This window comes from Oncorhynchus masou, chromosome 2 (genome assembly GCF_036934945.1).
Source record: "Oncorhynchus masou masou isolate Uvic2021 chromosome 2, UVic_Omas_1.1, whole genome shotgun sequence".
In the NCBI taxonomy this organism is placed as follows: Eukaryota; Metazoa; Chordata; class Actinopteri; order Salmoniformes; family Salmonidae; genus Oncorhynchus; species Oncorhynchus masou.
In genome coordinates, this window is record NC_088213.1 from 16,066,712 (window position 1) to 16,088,303 (window position 21,592).

Sequence of the window (21,592 nt, forward strand, 5' to 3'; positions counted from 1 at the left end):
GACTTCTCTACAGGTGTCCGCATGCTTCCCAGCAGAATCATTTCAGAAGAGTTTGTGCATATATTATGATGACATTTTGTGATGTTTTAGTTAGTTTTGTCTACGCCCCTTCGTCTGTGATTGGTCAACGAGAGACGACTCGTTTTCATGCACAGTTTTTCTTCATTGAGAAATACTGCATCAAACATCTTAGATGTAAAATTGTGTGACGAAGATCTCCTCTGCAAAAACTTCAAAATTAATGATAGTCAGAATTAATGTAAGAAATCTATTTGAACCTTTTTGGGATAGGGGGCAGCATTTTCACTTTTGGATGAATAGCATGCCCAGAGTGAACTGCCTCCTACTCTGTCCCAGATGCTAATATATGCATATTATTAGTAGTATTGGATAGAAACTACTGAAGTTTCTAAAACTGTTTTAATGATGTCTGTGAGTATAACAGAACTCATATGGCAGGCGAAAACCTGAGAAAAATTCAACCAGGAAGTAGGACATCTGAGGTTTGTAGTTTTTCAAAGCTTGGCCTACCGAATACACATTGAGATACGGATGAGGTTGCACTTCCTAGGGTTTCCATGTACCGGCAGAATAGAACAGTGGCGTCTGGTAAGACAAGGGGCGGCGGTCTATGTATTTTTCTAAATAACAGCTGGTGCACATTATCTAAGGAAGTCTCGAGCCATTGCTCGCCTGAGGTAGAGTTACTCATGAAAAGCTGCAGACCACATTACCTACAGAGAGAGTTTGTCTATATGCTTTGTAGCTGTTTACATACCACCACAGTCAGACACTAGCACCAAGATATCTTTGAATGAGCTGTATTCCGCCATAATCAAACAAGAAAACGTTCACCCAGAGGCGGCGCTCATAGTAGCTGGGGATTTAATGCAGGTGAAACATAAATCAGTTTTACCTCATTTCTATCAACATGTTAAATGTGCAACCAGAGCGAAAACAATTCTAGACCACCTACAAGGAAAAATTAAAGCAGGAAGCACCAGTGTCTAGATCAATAAAAAAAAGTGGTCAGGTGAAGCAGATGCTAAGCTACAGGACTGTTTTGCTAGCACAGACTGGAATATGTTCCAGGATTCCTCCAATGGCATTGAGGAGTACACCACATCTGTCATTGGCGTCATCAATAAGTGCATCGATGACATTATCCCCACAGTGACCGTACGTACATACCCAATCAAAAAACCATGGATTAGAGGCAGCATCCTCACTGAGCTAAAGGTTAGAGCTACCGCTTTCAAGGAGCGGGACTCTAACCCGGAAGCTTATAAGAAATCCCACTATGCCCTCCGATGAACCATCAAACAAGCAATGCATCAATACAGGACAAATATCGAGTCGTACTACACCGGCTCTGATGCTCATCGGGTGTGGCAGGGCCTGCAAACCATTACAGACTACAAAGGGAATCGCAGCCAAGAGCTGCCCAGTGAAACAAGCCTACCATACGAGCTAAATAACTTATATGCTCGCTTCGAGGCAAATAACACTGAAACATGCATGAGAGCACCAGCTGTACCGGAAGACTGTGTGATCACGCTCTCCGTAGCCGATGTGAGTAAGACCTTTAGACAGGTCAACATTCACAGGGCCGCAGGGCCAGACGGATTACCAGGATGTGTACTGCGAGCATGCGCTGACCAACTAGCAAGTGTCTTCACAGACATTTTCAACCTCTCCCTGTCGGAGTCTGTAACACCAACATGTTTCAAGCAGACCACCATAGTGCCTGTGCCCAAGAACACTAAGGTAACCTGCCTGAATGACTACCGACCCGTACCACTCACGTCTGTAGCCATGAAGTGCTTTGAAAGGCTGGTCATGGCTCACACCACCATCATCCGAGAAACCCTAGATCCACTCCAATTTGCATACCACCCCAACAGATCCAGAGATAATGCACACTGCCCTTTTCCACCTGGACAAAAGGAACACCTATGTGAGAATGCTATGCATTGACTACAGCTCAGCATTCAACACCATTGTGCCCTCAAAGCTGATCAATAAGCTAAGGACCCTGGGACTAAACACCTCCCTCTGCAACTGGATCCTGGACTTATATATATCCCATTTAGCAGACGCTTTTGTCCAAAGCGACTTACAAGTCGGCTGGGGCCACTACTTTTACATATGGGTGGCCCTACCGGGAATCGAACCCACGACGCTTGGCGTTGCAAGCGCCATGCTCTACCGACTGAGCCACACAGGCTGGGCCACCCCCAGGTGGTAAGGGTAGGTAACCACACATCCGCCACGCTGATCCTCAACACGGGCCCCTCAGGGGTGCGTGCTCAGCCCCCTCCTGTACTCCCTGTTCACTCATGACTGCACGGCCAGGCACGACTCCAACACAATCATTACATTGCCGATGACAACAGTGGTAGGCATGATCACCGACAACAACGAGACAGCCTATAGGAAGTTCAGAGACCTGGCCGGGTGGTGCCAAGACAACAACCTCTCCCTCAACGTGATCAAGACAAAGGAGATGATTGTGGACTACAGGAAAAAGAGGACAGAGCACGCCCCCATTCTCATCGACGGGGCTGTAGTGGAGCAGGTTAAGAGCTTCAAGTTCCTTGGTGTCCACATCACCAACAAACTAACATGGTCCAAGCACACCATGACAGTCGTGAAGAGGGCACGACAACGCCTATTCCCCTCAGGAGACTTAAAATATTTGGCATGGGTCCTCAGATCCTCAAAAGGTTCTACAGCTGCACCATCGAGAGCGTTCTGACTGATTGCGTCACTGCCTGGTATGGCAACTGCTTGGCCTCCGACCATAAGGCACTACAGAGGGTAGTGTCTACGGCCCAGTACATCACTGAGTCTAAGCTTCCTGCCATCCAGGACCTCTATACCAGGCGGTGTCAGAGGAAGGCTCTAAAAATTGTCAAAGTCTCCAGCCACCCTAGTCATAGACTGTTCTACCTGCTACCACACGGCAAGCGGTACCGGAGCACGAAGTCTAGGTCCAAGAGGCTTCTAAACAGCTTCTACCCCAAAGCCATAAGACTCCTGAACATCTACTCAAATGCCTACCCAGACGATTCACATTGCCTGCCTGCCCCTGACTACTGTACCGGCACCCCCCTATATATATATTTTTTTTTACTACTCCTCTTTAATTACTTGTTACTTTTATCCGTTACTTTTATCCGAAACTGCACTGTTGGTTAGGAGCTCGTAAGTAAGCATTTCACTGTAAGGTCTACCTACACCTGTTGTATTTGACGCATGAGACTAATGCAATTTGATTTGAAACACGGGTTTATTTGGCATTTCAAAAAGCCCACAGTTACCAACATGTCTATTAACAATTACACCGACAAAGTATTTTAAAGGATTATGCAGATATAGTCTACAAGGCCTGGATGAAAACAGCAATAATGTGGCTAGACATTGTGGTTGGAGTTAAATAGGGTTTGAGTAATGTGATGGTGTAGTGGTTTAACATAGAAGAAATTGTGGTTGGAGCATGAAGAGTCTGGTGATAAATGACAGCAAGAGAGAGAGGGTCTTCCAAATGCCGACTCATGGTCTGTTTCTAATACAGAACAAGCCTTTATTCCATAGAATTCCAAGGTCAACTAACCTAAACTGAAAAAATTGACGAACTTTCACTAGTTGTGACAAGATCAGTGTTTTTCCCTGAAGAAACACTTCCATATGATTTTCCCTATTTGTTTCACATAAAGTATTATTTGCACATTATTTTGTAGTTTTTTTTAATTAGCTCCACCAAATGGTGAATGCTAACGTTAGCGATTTTGCTAAGCCACATCGAAATTGTACTTGATCATCCCTAGTTGGACATATTTAAAATGTATAGAGCCGGAACCAGCCCAGCCAGACTGAACCCATTTGCCCAGAAATGTAACCCACCTTGCTGACATAAACAGTTCCTCAGCAATTTCCTGAAGGTAACAGTAGGACAGTACACTGCAAGTGTACTTTAATTAGTATGTTTGAAAAAGCCTATGGGATAACAAGGCAAACAGTCTCAGTTACAGGGCTTAGTCCATGTTGCAAATATGGAGAATGTCTCAGTCTTCCTCCTATGTTGGTTCACCGGTATTTCAATGTGAAAACAGAATGGTGTATATTGGTAAGAGAGCGTTGCTAAGGTACAGTTGCTAAGGTACAGAGGCCCAATGGCAAGAGGAAAGGCATTAGGCTAGACTTCACAGCTACCCTTATTGTATTGAGCAGCTGGCATTAACCATGCAGAGTCTAGTTTTTAAATGATGGTAGTGATTTCAGTACCAGGGTGAAATGGGAGGTCCTGACACCTTGCTACCCTGGTTCTTATGAAGCAATGAAACACAGGTTTTGGAATATTCCTAAGAGTGCAGGGTAGAATGGAGCCTCAGTCACCAACAAAATACCAAAGCCTCTCTTTCAAGATGAGCGCAGAACTGGATATTTTGCCTACCTTTATGAAGATAATCCTATTTGTAACCAGACTCTTTCAATCTGCAGTAAAATTACTTGCTACAAGGGAAAGGAATGGGGAATGACTCCTCAGGTTGAACAACAGGCTGACCTGTAAACTCCCACTTGCATTTCAAGCCTATAAAAGTAGCTTGAGAAACAGGGTGATAAATAGAAATGAATGCCAGTGTTTCATTCTGACTCACTCGATTTAACTGACTAATTAGGCTAGCCACACGAGCAAATAGCAGGCATGCTTTGGCCACTGGACACAGCACACCCATTAGAATGCAGTATACAGTACAGTATGCAGCATACAGCGGAGTAGCACATCCCAGCCAGTCTCAACGAATGCTTAGGATGAGCATTCAATTGACGCAGGAGGCTTTAAGTGGAAATAAGATTTCCAAGGGATTAGGGTATTTTTCAATTAGTGGCCAACATAGGGGCTTTTTTTTAAAACAACAAGCAGAAACTTGGGTGATTTCCAATATACTATGTAAGTTCTGAAAACAAAGTAGGCTAAAACTAGCCCTGTAAATTGGCTGTTCAAAGGCAATCCTCTGGTTTATCCATAATGAAACCCTCAGAGAAGAAGTAGAAACCTCTAAAATCATTATTTTTTTCTAACGCGAAGTGGGAAGGCAAAACGACAAGATTACTAATGGCAGCCGCAGGTTCGCAGCACAGACATCAATCTCTCTTTTATCTCCCTGTCTTCTAGAAGCTGCCTCTAGTCCTCCTCCTCTCCCACTGCACTTCTGTGCAAAGAACTTTCCTCCATAAAGAGGAACTCAATGGGGGGTTTCACATTCCTACGTTGAAAGCCCTAGCTAAACCTTTTTTGAAGAGTTGCCTCACCAACAACTACAGTACGCACAAATCTACATTTCTTTCAAGCTGAAAATAGTTTTTCCATGAGTAGTCAAGTCATGAATGTCTCCTTGTGGAAGAAGCTTGTCCAACAGTGAGTGGTTTCATAATGCAGTTAACACTTTGAACAAAATGACAAAGTGCTAAATGAGTTAAGGCCTGGGGAAGACACTTTCATGTATCGTACAGCCTAGGTCTAAATTATTGACACACCACAGAATGCACTAAGCTAAACCCTTTGAAAACAGGCAACAATCCTGAAACACACAGTACAACAAGAGTGACTCTGTAACAGACACTGTGCCAGCTTTCGCTCACAGGCAGAACATTCCAGGCCAGAGGAAAGCCACGTCTGCTCCTCCCCACTGTGTGGGTTTTGTTCTGCTAATCAGACCAAATGCCTCGAGGATTCAAGAACCCTGGAACTGTGTCCGTCTTAATAGAGCAGCCCTTCCAGCCAGCCTCTCCCTGTCATTCCACCAGCCCCATGCAGTTGAAGCTGAGCAGACAAACCATTCAGTGTGTAGGGGGTTAAAGACTTCATCCATTCATAACCTAACGTAGCTGGCGGAAAAGAAACACCATCCGGTTATTGGCAACTCCGCTAGTGGTGATCCATTCATAAGGCTGTCCTCCCCTCCCCCTTCCTTAACCCCAGTTGCCCCCCCCATTTCCCTCACTCCTCTACCCATCATGTGCCCTCTTCCCTCATAACAGCAGAGCTCTTTTTCCTTGTGTAGCTGGCGTATGAATAGATGGATGGTTTATTACTAGACCGCTGACCCAACTCCACATCCTCCCCACCCCTAAGCAGAGAAAATACATCGACTCCAGACCATCAAAATCTCAAATCTTGGCCTTCTCCCCCCTCTCGTGTTCTTTGTTTGTTTCCCTCTGCCCCCCCCCCCCACCCCCGGCTTTCCTGCTACTCCCGCATTGATAGGCGAAATGAGGCGCGTTGGAAATTTGCTGGCTAACAATGGAAGACAGCTGCTCTCACTGCATAAGTCTTTCATGAGCTGAATTAGCAGCGCGGGCTAGCCTCTCTCCCTTCCCCCCACATGCTTCCCTGACAGCACACTGATCCAGACACACGCACATGCCTAGCCTTGTACAAAGCTTGGGAGACAGAGGAGGGTGGAGAGAGACAAAACATGAAAGGGCTTTGTTTCTCAGAACTCTGATCACTTTTGCAGGACGAGCCAAAGATGTTTTGCGACCTTGAAGCCATCCTCCCCATACATTTTCTATGAGGATATTGCTGCTAGGTGTACACAGCGAAAGCTCATGTTTTAACTAGAGGTCGGCCGATTATGATTTTTCAACGCCGATGCCGATTATTGGAGGACCAAAAAAAGGCTGATACCGACTAATCTGCAGATTTTTTAAAATATAAATATTTGGAATGAAGACAATTACAACAATACTGAATGAACACTTATTTTAACTTAATATAATACATGAATAAACTCAATTTAGTTTCAAATAAATTATGAAACATGTTCAATTTGGTTTAAATCATGCAAAACACAGTGTTGGAGAAGAAAGTAAAAGTGCAATATGTGCCATGGAAGAAAGCTAACGTTTATGTTCATTGCTTGGAACATGAGAACATATGAAAGCTGGTGGTTCCTTTTAACATGAGTCTTCAATATTCTCAGTCAAGAAGTTTTAGGTTGTAGTTATTATAGGAATTATAGGACTATTTCTCTCTATACCATTTGTATTTCATATACCTTTGACTATTGGATGTTCTTATAGGAACTTCAGTATTGCCATCCTAATCTCGGGAGTTGATAGGCTTGAAGTCATAAATAGCGCAATGCTTGAAGCACAGCGATGAGCTGCTGGCAAACACAGAAAAGTGCTGTTTGAATGAATGCTTATGAGCCTGCTGCTGCCTCCCGTCACCCAGTCAGATTGCTCTATCAAATCATAGACTTAATAAGAATATAATAAACAAACAGAAATACGAGCCTTGGGTCATTAATATGGTCAAATCCGGAAACTATCATTTAAAAAAAAAAAAGTTTAATTCTTTCAGTGAAGTACGGAACCGTTCCATATATTATCGAACGGGCGGCAACCCTAAGTCCAAATATTGCACAACCTTCAATGTTATGTCATAATAATGTACGATTCTGGCAAATTAATTACGGTCTTTGTTAGGAAGAAATGGTCTTCACAGTTCGCAATGAGCCAGGCGGCCCAAACTGCTGGATATACCGACTGTCACTTCTCTTGTGTTCTGTGCAAGCACTAATACTAATATATATATCCCTAGTTAAAAGAAATTCATGTTAGCAGGCAATATTAACTAAATACGTAGTTTCAAAAAAATGTGCTTGTGCATTGATTTTAAAGCACTGATGTTTGTGGGGTTTTTTCGCGGATGCTTGTTAAATCATCACCCGTTTGGCTAAGTAGGCTGTGATTCAATGAGAAATTAACAGGCACCGCATTGATTATATGCACAGGACAAGCTAGATAAACTAGTAATATCATCAACCATGTGTAGTTAACTAGTGATTGTTAAGATTGATTGTTTTTTAAGATAAGTTTAATGCTAGCTAGCAATTTACCTTGGCTCCTTGCAGCACTGATGTAACAGGTGGTCAGCCTGTCACGCAGTCTCCTTGTGGAGTGCAATGTAATCGTCCAAAAATGCCGATTACCGATTGTTATGAAAACTTGAAAAATCATTCCAAATTAAATCAGCCATTCCGATTAATCGGTCGACCTCTAGTTTTAAACACAAACAGCCTATGGTACCTGAGGAAAACATGAGGGCATTCAAAGACTTCCTCAGCAACTCAAACCATATGAACAGAGACCAATTCACAGGCTCATTCACGATTATTATAAGCCTAATCGTCCAGTTCCTTTGCTATACATTAATCTAATCTACAATCTAGCCTCTGGGGTGGTACCCAGTTTATCGCTCATTAGAAAGAAAATAACTGTATGCTTCTGTTAGATATCAGAACATCACAAATTATGAAAAAAAAAATAAAATGTGAAATGATCACAATGGACATTGATAGTGACATTATTTCAGCATGAAGGCTCAGGCTACAGTGCTGCCATTCCCAGAAAAGTCTCCTTGTTATCCCAATAGAGGAGGAACAAAATAGCATGTGGCCTCCCAGCATGGCGAGGTTTATAGGCTCCTTCACAAGCTTTGTCAAAGTCAACATTTTATTGCGACACCTTCAGGAGCAAATTAAAAACAGGCACATCCCCCTATTGGCAAAGACCCCATATGTTACAAAAACAATTTTAAAAGTAGGTTACAGAACAGGCACAGGCCGACAGTTATCCATTTTCAAAAGATCGATGATTAAAATGGTTACCATGATTAGGCCAACAATGGTTAACTTAAATAGACTGCTCCAAACCGTTCTAGGTTATGAGCAACAGCAAATAGAAGGCAGAACATACGGAAGGCCTAACACATTTCAACTCTTCTTTGAGACAATGGTGTTGTCTTTCAGAAATACATCGTAGTCCTTATGATGACGGTGAGAGTTTGTTTTAATCCATGTAAACCTAGCTGGAAGTAAATGTCTTCTCTTGTGTACAAAAGCAGATCTTTCAGTGCTATCAGGAGCCTTCAGAATGGAACAAGAGGGCACAAATCAAGCCTGCGTTTCTCCAGGTCAAGGAGCCTGCTAAATGTCTACAGAGACAGTTTATGACCAGCGAGGACTGGGTTCCAATATTAAATATTTCCACACAAGGGTCTCTCAAGGCTCTTGACAAGGATTTCCTGGAACACTGTCCGACAGCACTATAAACTCAGTGGGCCGCAGCTTTCCAATTCCCTGACGAGGCCTCTGGTCTGACCGTGGGGGATGGGGAGGAACCTTGTTCCTGAGGCAAAACCAGCTCTGGGAATGGCTCTGCTACAACTAGAGTCACTGTTCTGGCGTGGCTTTAATCCCAGCCACAGTAAAGTGACATTGGACACCAGGAATACGACAACCAGACAAAAAATAGCCCTGAGCTAAAGCTCCTTTTGTAATGGTACATTGAGGCCACCGCACAAACATTTGGTGAGACGTTCTTGGCAGTAATGTAAATTATCACACCTGTACCCTTTTGGAAATGGACTAGAGAGAACTGTGCTAGCTGACAGCAAACTGAAATGTTTTTGCAAATTGCTGGTTAAATATAGACATCTTGAGGGTAGACATTTGTGACCGACTGTTAATGAATCATTCACGCCATCTAGTCTACAGAACAAAGAAACGCATTTGTATAGGAGGGACTTTCTAAGCGGATGACTGTAAAGAGAGAGCCAAAGGCTAAGTGGTGGCTATACAGCAGAATATGCCTTGACAGGATTTCACCCGCTTGCTTGCGGAGTAGGAATCAGTATTTCCCACTTCATCGTGTTGCCTCATCCCCCTACGACAAAAGCAACCCCAGATAACAAGGCTTTCTTAAGTGGGGAAAGTTGGAATGGAAACAAGACCCACTTACCGAAGCAAACTCCTTACTTATACTGCAGATGAGCCAAAAGCAACACTAACACACATTCCAGGTTCAGGGCTGCTTTTTGCTGGCATGCCAAAAATGAATCCAGCTTAATATTGATGCGAATAGATTAAGGCAATATCTGCAGCAACTGACAGCCTAAAGATTGTGACAAATGTTTGGGTTTTTTCCTCAGTATTATGAATGCTTGTCTGATCTCAATGTATATAAAACACTGAAAGGAAACGTTTATTTCTTCCCAACAGTTTGAGAAATTCAGAAGCGCCTAGACAAAAGGGCCTTTAACAGCTTGCCTGCACATGCTTTCAGGAAACAAAGAGGATAATGTATGTGTCCTTTTCATAAAGAGACAAAAGGGAAACACATTAAACACTGAATTCAACCGCAATCTCTCGCCTAAATGTTTCTGGATCTGAGAGAAACAGGCTAGCTCAACCAAAAAGTTGTCTGAGTTCAGCTTACCCGATCCTTATCTCCTTTAACACCATTAAGGGGTCAAAAGTTAACTGACCTAGCCTCAATAATCCAAGGCTATAGCTTTTTCTAAATAGGTGGGCAAAGTAGATTTGCCGTCACTAACCCTCCCTTGTATTGTGTTTAGCCTCACAGCCTTTTACGTTGTTGTGGAGACAGAGGCTAATGACAGATGTGGGAAACAATTAGTGTGGAGTGTTTTTACTGGAGTAGAGAGGGGGCTCCCTGTGGGAGAGTTTCTAACAGAAAGAGGCAGCACTACAGGAATCACAGCAGCACTGACTGACTGAGTCCGCTGCTGCAAAATGCCTCCCTTCATCTGTTCCTCACACACACACGTATCTAAACACACATGCAGGTTCTCTCAACAGTACTGAAAATAGGCATGTAGGGCCAACAAGCTTTGTTTTCAATGAAATTGAAGCCGGGCAACGTTGGAGGCCAACCACAGGCAAAGAGCTAAGGAGAGCCAGGGGATGGAGTGTCTTTTTTCACTTTCCACATTGGATTTTCTATTATGCTAATGAATTATACCACAGACAGATGGCTTTCAGGATCCTAGTGAACAGAATAACACCTTGAGGAATGACAAATCAAGGTTGCTAATACCAGGAAAAGCAATTCAAGCATGGAGAGTTAACACCAAGGCAAAGAAAATACCACTGATTCAACATAGTAAAACTATGATACACATTTCCAAGCATTAGGATATTCAATCATTCTTGCCTTCAAAGCATTTAACAAGATAACAATTTCATTGTGCGATTCCCATTACCTACAGAGGCCTCTCACGACAGCCTGAATGGGGGCACTTCATTTGCTGCAATCACATGGAACATACAAGTCTGCTGATCAAGAGGAATCACTTCTCTGCACTCGCTTGAGGCGACAACAAAGCACTGCGCTGCACGCCTCTTTATCGGTTGGTTTCTCTGCTCTGAAATTAGGGCAAAAAAAATCAGTCTCTGTGCGCTCCACGGGGCGAAGTGTAGTCATTTAACATTTGACTCATGAGTAGACTTAGGCTGCATTTCATAATGCTCAGTTTGAACCCAGACTGATATTGGTGAGGAAGCAGTTGAAAAGGAACACGTAAAGGCTAGACGCTGAAAAGAGTGCTTCATCATAGTGCTAGGGCCAAAACATGATTGAGGCCCTCCCGAATGGCGCAGCGGTCTAAGGGACTGGATCACAGTGCTGAGGCACCACTACAGCATCGGGTTCAATCCCAGGCTGTGTGTCACAGCCCGCCATGGCCAGAAGCCCCCTTGGCTCAGTTTACTCTAGCGGTTGCAAGCTGACTTCGGACGGTGTTTCCTCGGACACATAGGTGCGGCTGGCTTCTGGGTTAAGCGAGCAGTGTCAAGAAGTAGTGCGGCTTGGCAGGTCATGTTTCGCAGGACACATGGCTCTCGACCTTCGCCTCTCCCGAGTCCATTGGGGAATTGCAGCGGCGATGAGACAAGATCGTCACTACCAATTGGATATCACAAAATTGGAAAGAAAAAGGTGGTACAATATCTAAAAAAAAAAATAACTGATTGAAATGAACAGGTCGACATGGAGTAGATTTCGGCTACATTTCATAATGCTTTGTTCAACAGTTCAAAAGGAACACGTCAAGGCTAGACGACTAACAGCTGAAAAGAAAGCACCGTCATGGTGCTTGGGCTGAAACAATGTGTCTTCATGGCAAGGTGCCTCAGCAGGACCAAGCAAGTTAACATTCCTGGTAGGATTTGGCTGAACAGATTGGGGAAATACAGTTTTTCTCCAATCCCTGCTTGCGGTGTCGCCTTGTTTATCCACGCAAAAATGTCAAATGGGAGAATAGCAAGTTCTGTGTTTAGGATTACACATCAAGTCCCTTGTTGGAAACGGGGCTAACCAGCATATATGAACAGGTATGGCCTACCCTCGTCTATGCAATTGACACTTCCCCTCAAAACCAGTCATCCCTCCCTACTCATTCAGAGTCCTCAAAGCCTTGGTGTTATTTAAAAGGAATGAGCTGTAACACAATAGCACCAGTAAGTCAGAGGCAAGAAAAGGAAATAAAGCTAGTTCTCATGAGACCCCTTTCTCCCCTAACTGCACATCAGTGACTACACAGTGGTGGCCAGGCTCATTCACTCTCAAGCACAGACCCTTTTTTCCTCCTTCCTCTTTTGAACTGACATTGCTAATGTAATTTTCCATAAGAGCTGCTCCATTCGTCAAGGCCAGCATCACGTCGAGGCAGCTGACGAACGCCTGGCTCCTCCAGGCTTGTATAATGAGTGAGCGAGAGAGAGAGAGTAAGAGGGGGGGGGGGGGGCAGTGCTATAGTTGAGGGAGCAGAGATGATTTATTCCAGAAACAAGAGCCAATGCTTTAGGAGCTCTGTCCTAAGATGAAGACAGTGCGGCCAAAGTCACACACTCAGAGGATAAGAGCATGAGTTAGTAAGTCATCATTAAATGTAAAAAAAAAAATATGTATTTGAGATGATGAATAACAAATCACACCCAGTTACTGTCAAATGTCTAGAAGGAAGAAAACTTGCCGTCACGTACAACACTTTTATTAAGCTACAGCTCAGAACCTCTAACAAGATACTAACTGGGAAACATCTGGATGACTTAACACGCTATTCAAATATCTTATTGACTTGTATTATACATACTGTTCACAGTTTGGGCAAATGTGACTTGAACTCTGGAACACCCATGGCATGGAGATGAGAAATGTTGGACAACATTGATAAAGATTAGGTTCATTTTAGCATCATAGAAAATGCCATATTTTTGGGGCGGCAGGTGGCCTAGTGGTTAGAGCGTTGGGCCAGTAACCAGCAGGTAGCCTAGTGGTTAGAGCGTTGGGCCAGTAACCAGCAGGTAGCCTAGTGGTTAGAGCGTTGGGCCAGTAACCGAAAGGTTTCTGGATTGAATCCCCTGAGCAGACAAGGTCAAAATCTGTCGTTCTGCCCCTGAACAAGGCAGTTAACCCACTGTTCCCAGGTAGGCCGTCATTGTAAATAAGAATTTGTTCTTAACTGGCTTGCCTAGTTAAATAAAAAAGTTTAAAAAATATTTTTAAAATGTTATAAAACAGGGCAGTATACATTGTATTCATCATTAACGTGGTCTAGACGTCCATTGTATTGAGGCGTTAAACGTAGGCCTTTAGCTTACAAATCTAGAACGTGGCATGGGACAACTTCTATCGGGTCTCAAGGAATCAGATATGAATTCAGTGAAACACTATCGGCAACCGTTTTCTGGAGACCCTGATGAGTCTAAGAACCCAGTCAGTGCTGAGTCTGACCCTTTGTTCAGGGTCCATGCCGAGCTCATTGGGTTGCCAGAGTACTTTCTGATTGCTAAGCCTTTTGTCCTTAGATTTCCTTCCCTGTTTGAGTTATCTGAGGAGACTTCACAGCTTTGCATTCCTGAAGGAGGGAAACTTGCTTCTTCGAAGGCCCTTCCCCCCACTTCACTTTCAGAGCAGCAGCGAAAGTGAGGGCGTGCTCTGCCACCCCCTCCCCCACCCACCAGGCAATGCCGGGGCTTGTGGGATTAAGAATGGAACACGACGACAGACAAAACAATCCCCAGCACCTCCCTCTACTGCTGGTACTAACAGAGCATGAAAAGGCTGTTTCTGAGCACACAATAGACACACTGATAGACCAGCTCAATGAGGAGACAGGATAAGTGCTGGTAAATAGTTAAGCAACTGTTCATGAGTTTCTTACATGACAATGTCTATATTTGAAAAGAGGAAAACTAGCGTTCCCATCAGCAATCAACGAGCTAGTCAGCAAGCTAATTGATTCATTTTGAAAAACAAACATCCTGTGTAGAACATGTTATAATATTTATGTAGTTTAATAACCAGACAATTGTAATAATAATGAACTGTAGCCAAGCACTTTAAAGTTCTTCCAGGCTTTAAAGGCAGAGGGACAAGATATTTCAGAAAAGCCATCATGACCAGATTGTCCTGACTGATACTCACAACTGATGAGAAATGTGGGCCACGTCTTCAATTAGACAAAACTAAAGTGGCGAGAAACAGCAGGCACATCTCCAACCCCCCGACAAGGTTACATCATGTTCCAATAAAGATTACAAAGTTAAAATTTTGTTCAACCAAAAACCACATCTCAAATGGAAAGAAATCTGAACCTACAGCTTGGCAAAGGTTTAGAAATTGGTCTTGCATAGTGATACACATTCAGCTGAAACATTCCAAGCAATAATTTGTTTAATAGCACTCTTACCTTTTCATTTTTCACTTTCTTCAATGTTCTGCATTCTATATTGTCCAACTCCTGTGGTTCAGTTTTAATTGTCAATGCTGGAACTATCCCAACAGACTCGAGTGCAATATTCCCCAACTGATCGTCCCCTACCAAGTCTGTAGATTGTGTGTTCTCAAAGGGGGCACTACGGTTAACCCCCAAAGCTACTTGAGAAACCACCTCCTTTTCAGTGGCAGCTATCACCACCACTGGCACTCCCTCGCCTTTCTCCTTCTTACTTTTCCCACTTGTCCCTTCCTTGTCTTTTTTACCACTGTTCCGAGAGACTTTGCCACCCTTCTCCATTCCTTTGCCAGTAGTGGAATTGTTGCTAGTGGCTCCTGCAGTAGCACCAGTGTTGGTTGGTTCCCCTTGGGTTCGCGTCTGCCCTTCTTTCTTGGTCCCATCTCCAGCTGAGACCTTGCTACTATTGTCTTTAGAGTTTTTGCTGCGTTTGGATTTAGATTTACTCTCCTTGCCTTGAGGGCCAGGTACAGGACTAACAAATCGGATGTTGTCAGGCAAAGCTGCAACAGCAGTGGGCGGAGCAGTCATACCCCCTCCGTCCTTGGTTCCAGACATCTCAAGTTTGTCCTTTTCTAAGTCAGCGTCAAGGTCGATAATCAGATTTCCTACACCGATGTCCCACTCATCACCGCTGTCGTAAGTGTCCACCGCATTCGAGTCCACACCTTTCCCGCCTGCAGTGCCACTACTTAAGGACATTTTAGTGCCAACGGCCCAGGTTTGCCTCAATGAGGTCCGCCACCTTCTCTGACTGCTGGGGGACTGGGTTGAGAGAATCCTTAGGGTCTAGGTATCCCCTTCCTATTTACCCACATTTTGCCCTGAGGGGGAAAAAGAGAAAAATAGTTACATCTATCCAATACAGTAGGTATCAGCCAACCAATGACATAAAACAAAAAGGGCTGAGCAGCACCACAGAAGAAGACAAAAATGCACAGAAAGTTTGAAGGTGATAAAACCTTTGAACTTCTCACAGCGATGAAGAATAAAGGTTCAAGAGTTGTTTTAATTGCCAATGAAAACAACCTAAAGGCTCAAACTCATTGCACTAATGTGGATGTAGCGTTGGTCTGCCAATCGTTCAGCTCGTTGTGTTTTAGGGACCAACCGCCGCAGATGTCTGACTGCTGACATTTTCATGCAATTCTACAGGTAAAATTGGTGTGCATTCGATTCGCAAATCAAGTTCTCTCGGTCAGCGAAAGCTATTGGTGTGTCTGAGTCCTAAATCTACATTGAAATGACTGAAACCAAACCGAAACTGTGTAGAAATGATAACAGCCCTACAATTTGTAACTTCACTCTGTCCAACTTGCAAACAGCGACTGAAACAAAAGCTACAGAGGGAACATTGGATAAAACTTTTTTTTTTTTAAATGGACAGAGGACTATTGCAAATTCTAATGATGATAAAATATAACAACATTTCAGTGGAGCCCTCCAGACCTCTATGAAAACTGAGTGCGGACCACAAGGCAAAACATTTAAGCACATGTCCTCTATTCATGCAACCGACATAGTCCCACAGCTTGTTATTATTTCCCCTTCATTTAACCAGGTCGGCCAGATCACCTTTATTTAACCAGGTTGGCCAGATCACCTTTATTTAACCAGGTCGGCCAGATCACCTTTATTTAACCAGGTCGGCCAGTTGAGAACAAATTCTCATTTACAACTGCGACCTGGGCAAGAAAAAACAAAGCAGTGCGACAAAAACAACAGAGTTACACATAAACAAACATACAGTCAATAACACAATAGAAAAATATACGTACAGTGTGTGAAAATGTAGTAGAGCGGGAGGAAAGGCAATAAATAGGCCATATAGGCGAAATAATTACAATTTAACATTAACACTGGAGTGATAGACACTGGAGTGATGGGGCGGCAGGGTAGCCTAGTGGTTAGAGCCATGGACTAGTAACCGAAAGGTTGCAAGATCAAATCCCCGAGCTGACAAGGTACAAATCTGTCGTTCTGCCCCTGAACAGGCAGTTAACCCACTGTTCCTAGGCCGTCATTGAAAATAAGAATTTGTTCTTAACTGACTTGCCTGGTTAAATAAAGATAAAATGAAAAAAATTAGATGTGCAGATGATGATGTGCAAGTAGAGATACTAGGGTACAAAAGAACAAGAGGATAAATAATATGGGGATGAGGTAGTTGGGTGTGCTATTTACAGATCGGCTGTGTACAGGTACAGTGATCGGTAAGCTGCTCTGACAGCTGATGCTTAAAATTAGTTCTGATCTAACACTACATTATTCACAACTGACACAGGCCAACAGCTTGATCTAACACTAATAGGGCCGATTTGAAGATTTCATAACAATCGGAAATCTGTATTTTTGGACAACGATTTGGCCAACATTTTTATTACACCTTTATTTAACTTGTCAAGTCAGTTAAGAACACATTCTTATTTTCAATGACGGCCTAGGAACGGTGGGTTAACTGCCTCGTACAGGGTCAGAACGACAGATTTTCACCTTGTCATCTCGGGGGATCCAATCTTGCAACCTTACAGTTAACTAGTCCAACGCTATAACCACCTGCCTCCACAAGGAGACTGCCTGTTACGCGAATGCAGTAAGCCAAGGTAAGTTGCTAGCTAGCATGAAACTTATCTTATAAAAAACAATCAATCAATCATAATCACTAGTTAACTACACATGGTTGATGATATTACTAGTTTATCTAGCGTGTCCTGCGTCGCATATAATCTGACAGAGCATACAAGCATCTGACTGAGCGGTGGTAGGCAGCAGCAGGCTCGTAAGCATTCATTCAAACAGCACTTTCCTGCGTTTTGCCAGCAGCTCTTCGTTGTGCGTCCAGCATTGCGCTGTTTATGACTTCAAGCCTATCGACTCCCAATATGAGGCTGGTGTAACCGATGTGAAATGGCTAGCTAGTTAGCGTGCATCATCCAATACTCAAAGGTTAATGAAATACAAATGGTAGAGAGGGAAATAGTCCTATAATTCCTATAATAACTACAACCTGTTAAAAGGAACCACCTGCTTTCATATGTTCTCATGTTCTGAGCAAGGAACTTAAATGTTAGCTTTCTTAAATGGCACATATTAAACTTTTACTTTCTTCTCCAACACTTTGTTTTTGCATTATTTAAACCAAATTGAACATGTTTCATTATTTATTTGAGATATTATATTAAGTTAAAATAAGTGTTCATTCAGTATTGTTGTAATAGTCATTATTACAAATACATTTTAAAAATCGTCCGATTAAATCGGTATCGGCTTTTTTGGTCCTCCAATAATCGGTATGGCGTTGAAAAATCATAATCGGTCGACCTCTAAACACAACTGACACAGGCCCACAGCTTGATCTAACACTATTCAACTGACATAAGCCTACAGCTTGATCTAACATTATTCGTATCAGGAAGGCTTGTGATGTCTTTACTAGCAAGAAAAAAAACAACGACATGCCATTACATTGGGACCTATTCAATCAAGCTGCTTATCAAGAAGGTCAGGGGTAAGGTAAAGAAAGATTCAACTAGTCCTGCAAGTCAGTAAATGTGTCAAATAGGCGTATTTATCCTAGAGCCACAGTTCTCTTTACCCAGTAGTAGAGACATTGTTTTCTTGATTAAATACAACCAAATGCTTGTAGCAAAAGATGCATTTTGTTAACCAAATGTGACAAAACAGGGACAATGATCCATCCTTTAACACTACATTATCTAAAAGCTTCCCAAACTCCACCATAATCCCAAAGGTGCTACAGCGTTGCACAGAAATCCTGATCTCCATAACCATTTCCCACAGTCACCATGGCAACCATGTGAAACGTAAATCCTGATTGACGGCCAACCGTGGCCTCACTGTTCTGAGTGACTGATCATTCCACAAGGACTGCTGATAGTGTCACTGGTGACGGATGAAGACCAACTGGCCTCACTTACTCACCCTCACAGGGTTAACATAGCCATACTCTGTCAAGTGGACACTGACAACCCCTGCATCAACAGGGCAGCTTAAGAAAACATGAATGATGCCAGAGGAAAGGCACAGCCCAACAACATAATGTAGGCCAAATAAAGTGCTGTTAAAAAGGCATGCCTTACACAAACACATTGTGATCATGTTAGCTTCATATAGCCTAGGTCTACCATTTCTTCAAATACAGTCGACTGCACCAGATGTGATAGCTTTCTCCAACATGGCCTCTATCTGTAATTCACTTCTAAGTGGATGGTTAAGTAAATAAATATATACAGTGGGGAGAACAAGTTTTTGATACACTGCCGATTTTGCAGGTTTTCCTACTTACAAAGCATCTAGAAGTCTGTCATTTTTTATCATAGGTACACTTCAACTGTGAGAGACGGAATCAAAAAAATATATACAGAAAATCACATTGTATGATTTTTAAGTGTGTGTATATGTATAGTTGACGTCACTCTTAATTATCCATGATGTCCATCTTATCCAAGAGACATTACGCTCTTAAAACACATGCCTGCTCAACCGATCACACCACTTGCGCCACAAAATATATTTACACATATATGTTATTCAATCATAGCTTGCGCGATTCAACGAACAACTTCATTGCCAGACGCTAAAATAGAATTTGGTTCTATTTGTGATGCTCGACAAGCTGCAAGTCTCACCTCTCCCATCTCCTCATTGGTTTTTAGGAGTATATACCCACGTGGGTGATTGAAAGATGAACTGAGGTCCACACTCCAGTTCAGTTGGTGGTGGTAATGCACCTTAAAGTTGCACCCAACCGCCATATAAAGTCCAAAGAAGAATCAGCCTGAAGTAGGAGAGATTACTAGAAACAAACTCGGTTTACCGTTTTATCTGTGGATTAATTGTCGGAGTAGAGGACCTTACGCATTTCAGGTAAAATAACAACCCAATGTTAATATCCCAGGACAAATTAGCTAGCAACAGCAAGCTAAGCTAGCTAAATTACCATAAATGTTGAATGCTTTCGACCTGTCCCCAAATTAATATAATTGGTTCAGAGTTTGTTTTTGATATTTCAACCTGCGTGTCCTGATCGCGTCTGGTGTGGGAGGACAAAATCAAATGTGCGCAATGGCCAGCGGACACAGTCTGGTCAGCATGTAACAGACAATAACTCCCTCTAGCCCAAACACGTGGTCTTTTCCACTGACTCCTATGAAAACTCCACCAGCAGCGGGTTTTAGCATGTCTGTGCTACTGCTGCCCTTCCAGGGGCTGGAAACAACTTCCATTTATCATTCTCCATCGGGCTGGCTGGGTTGAATGGGAGCAGAGTGGAAGACACTGCCTCCTGTCTGAGCATCGTGACCCCTCAGCCCCTGCAGCACCCCTCCCTCCAACACAAACCAGTAAATAATTAACACTCACATCTGCACTGCTCGTCTCCCCCTGTGATAAGAAACGTGCAGGGGAAAATAAACCCAGCACAAAAGACTCTTCAGAGGGGTCTGTGGAAATGAGATCAATAACGCCTCAGAGGCCTGAATTCTGATGATTCTCTTTGTGCTGCACACTGCCACTGACAAAAACACCGGGCCAAACAGTGTACACAACAGGACTTCAGCCAACCTGGTTGTGGAGAGAAAAGGCTCCTGCCTCTAATAGCTGGCCAAAACCTTTCATTTTCTAATTCCTCTGTCGCTGAGATGTAATTTAGGATCTGAAATTAAACGAAAAGAATCTGCACCATTTGGAAGGTCATTGCTGTGAAACGTTTGAATTGCTGCTCTCAGAAAGCGTGCTCAGCAGGCTCCTGCTTGTGTGAGGGGAGAGGAAAGCTTCAGCCTTGATACAATCTATTGCATCTTTTCCCCTACTTGAACAGACAAAAGCCTTGTGGATCTTCTGATTGGAAACACCTTTTTCTTTATTCAGTTGGCCACTTTCTCCAATGACTTCCGACCAGTGGAGGCTGTTGAGGGGAGGACGGCTCATTATAATGGCTGGAACAGAATGAATAGAATGGCATCAAACACATGGAAACCATTCCACATATTTTGCTCCAGCCATTACCATGAGTCCGTTCTCCCCAATTAAGGTGCCACTAACCTCCTGTGCTCCAGACACACTCTCAGCGTCTGCTTTAGCTGCTCTGACATCAGCTGTTCTGCTTTTGACACAATTGCACTCGCTGACTTGTCCCTGCTGACCTAATGGAGATGGGAGGAAAGGAAGCAGGAGGCATCCACATTATTCAGCTCTCAGGCTTGTCCCTGCTGACCTAATGGAGACAGGAGGAAAGGAAGCAGGAGGCATCCACATTATTCAGCTCTCAGTCTTGTCCCTGCTGACCTAATGGAGACATCCACATTATTCAGCTCTCAGGCTTGTCCCTGCTGACCTAATGGAGACAGGCGGAAAGGAAGCAGGAGGCATCCACATTATTCAGCTCTCAGGCTTGTCCCTGCTGACCTAATGGAGATAGGAGGAAAGGAAGCAGGAGGCATCCACATTATTCAGCTCTCAGGCTTGTCCCTGCTGACCTAAGGGAGACGGGAGGAAAGGAAGCAGGAGGCATCCACATTATTCAGCTCTCAGGCTTGTCCCTGCTGACCTAAGGGAGACGGGAGGAAAGGAAGCAGGAGGCATCCACATTATTCAGCTCTCTGGCTTGTCCCTGCTGACCTAAGGGAGACAGGAGGAAAGGAAGCAGGAGGTGTCCACATTATTCAGCTCTCAGGCTTGTCCCTGCTGACCTAATGGAGATGGGAGGAAAGGAAGCAGGAGGAGTTCACATTATTCAGCTCTACTTAACGATAGACTCCCAAATGGGCGCTTTCATGGTAGCCTAACAATTCAACCGGCTTCAGTAAGGGCCGATTCACAGCAACCGCCACCTGGAAGTGTAGTAAGACTGGTAGACTGCCATATGATGAGCCTACATGGAAGTGTAGTAAGACTGGTAAACTGCCATATGATGAGCCTACATGGAAGTGTAGTAAGACTGGTAGACTGCCATTTGATGAG

The 21,592-nt window shown here is 43.5% G+C and overlaps 1 protein-coding gene across 1 annotated transcript in view; it reads right to left on the minus strand.

Annotated features, from left to right (window-relative positions):
• The window catches only part of LOC135555988 (zinc finger protein 609-like), a 90,586-nt gene that overhangs the window by 54,196 nt on the left and 14,798 nt on the right, over nt 1–21,592 (minus strand). Inside the window, 1 exon segment of the mRNA XM_064988836.1 lies at nt 14,567–15,435. Coding sequence (XP_064844908.1) covers nt 14,567–15,313 — 747 coding nt within the window. The 5' untranslated portion in view covers nt 15,314–15,435.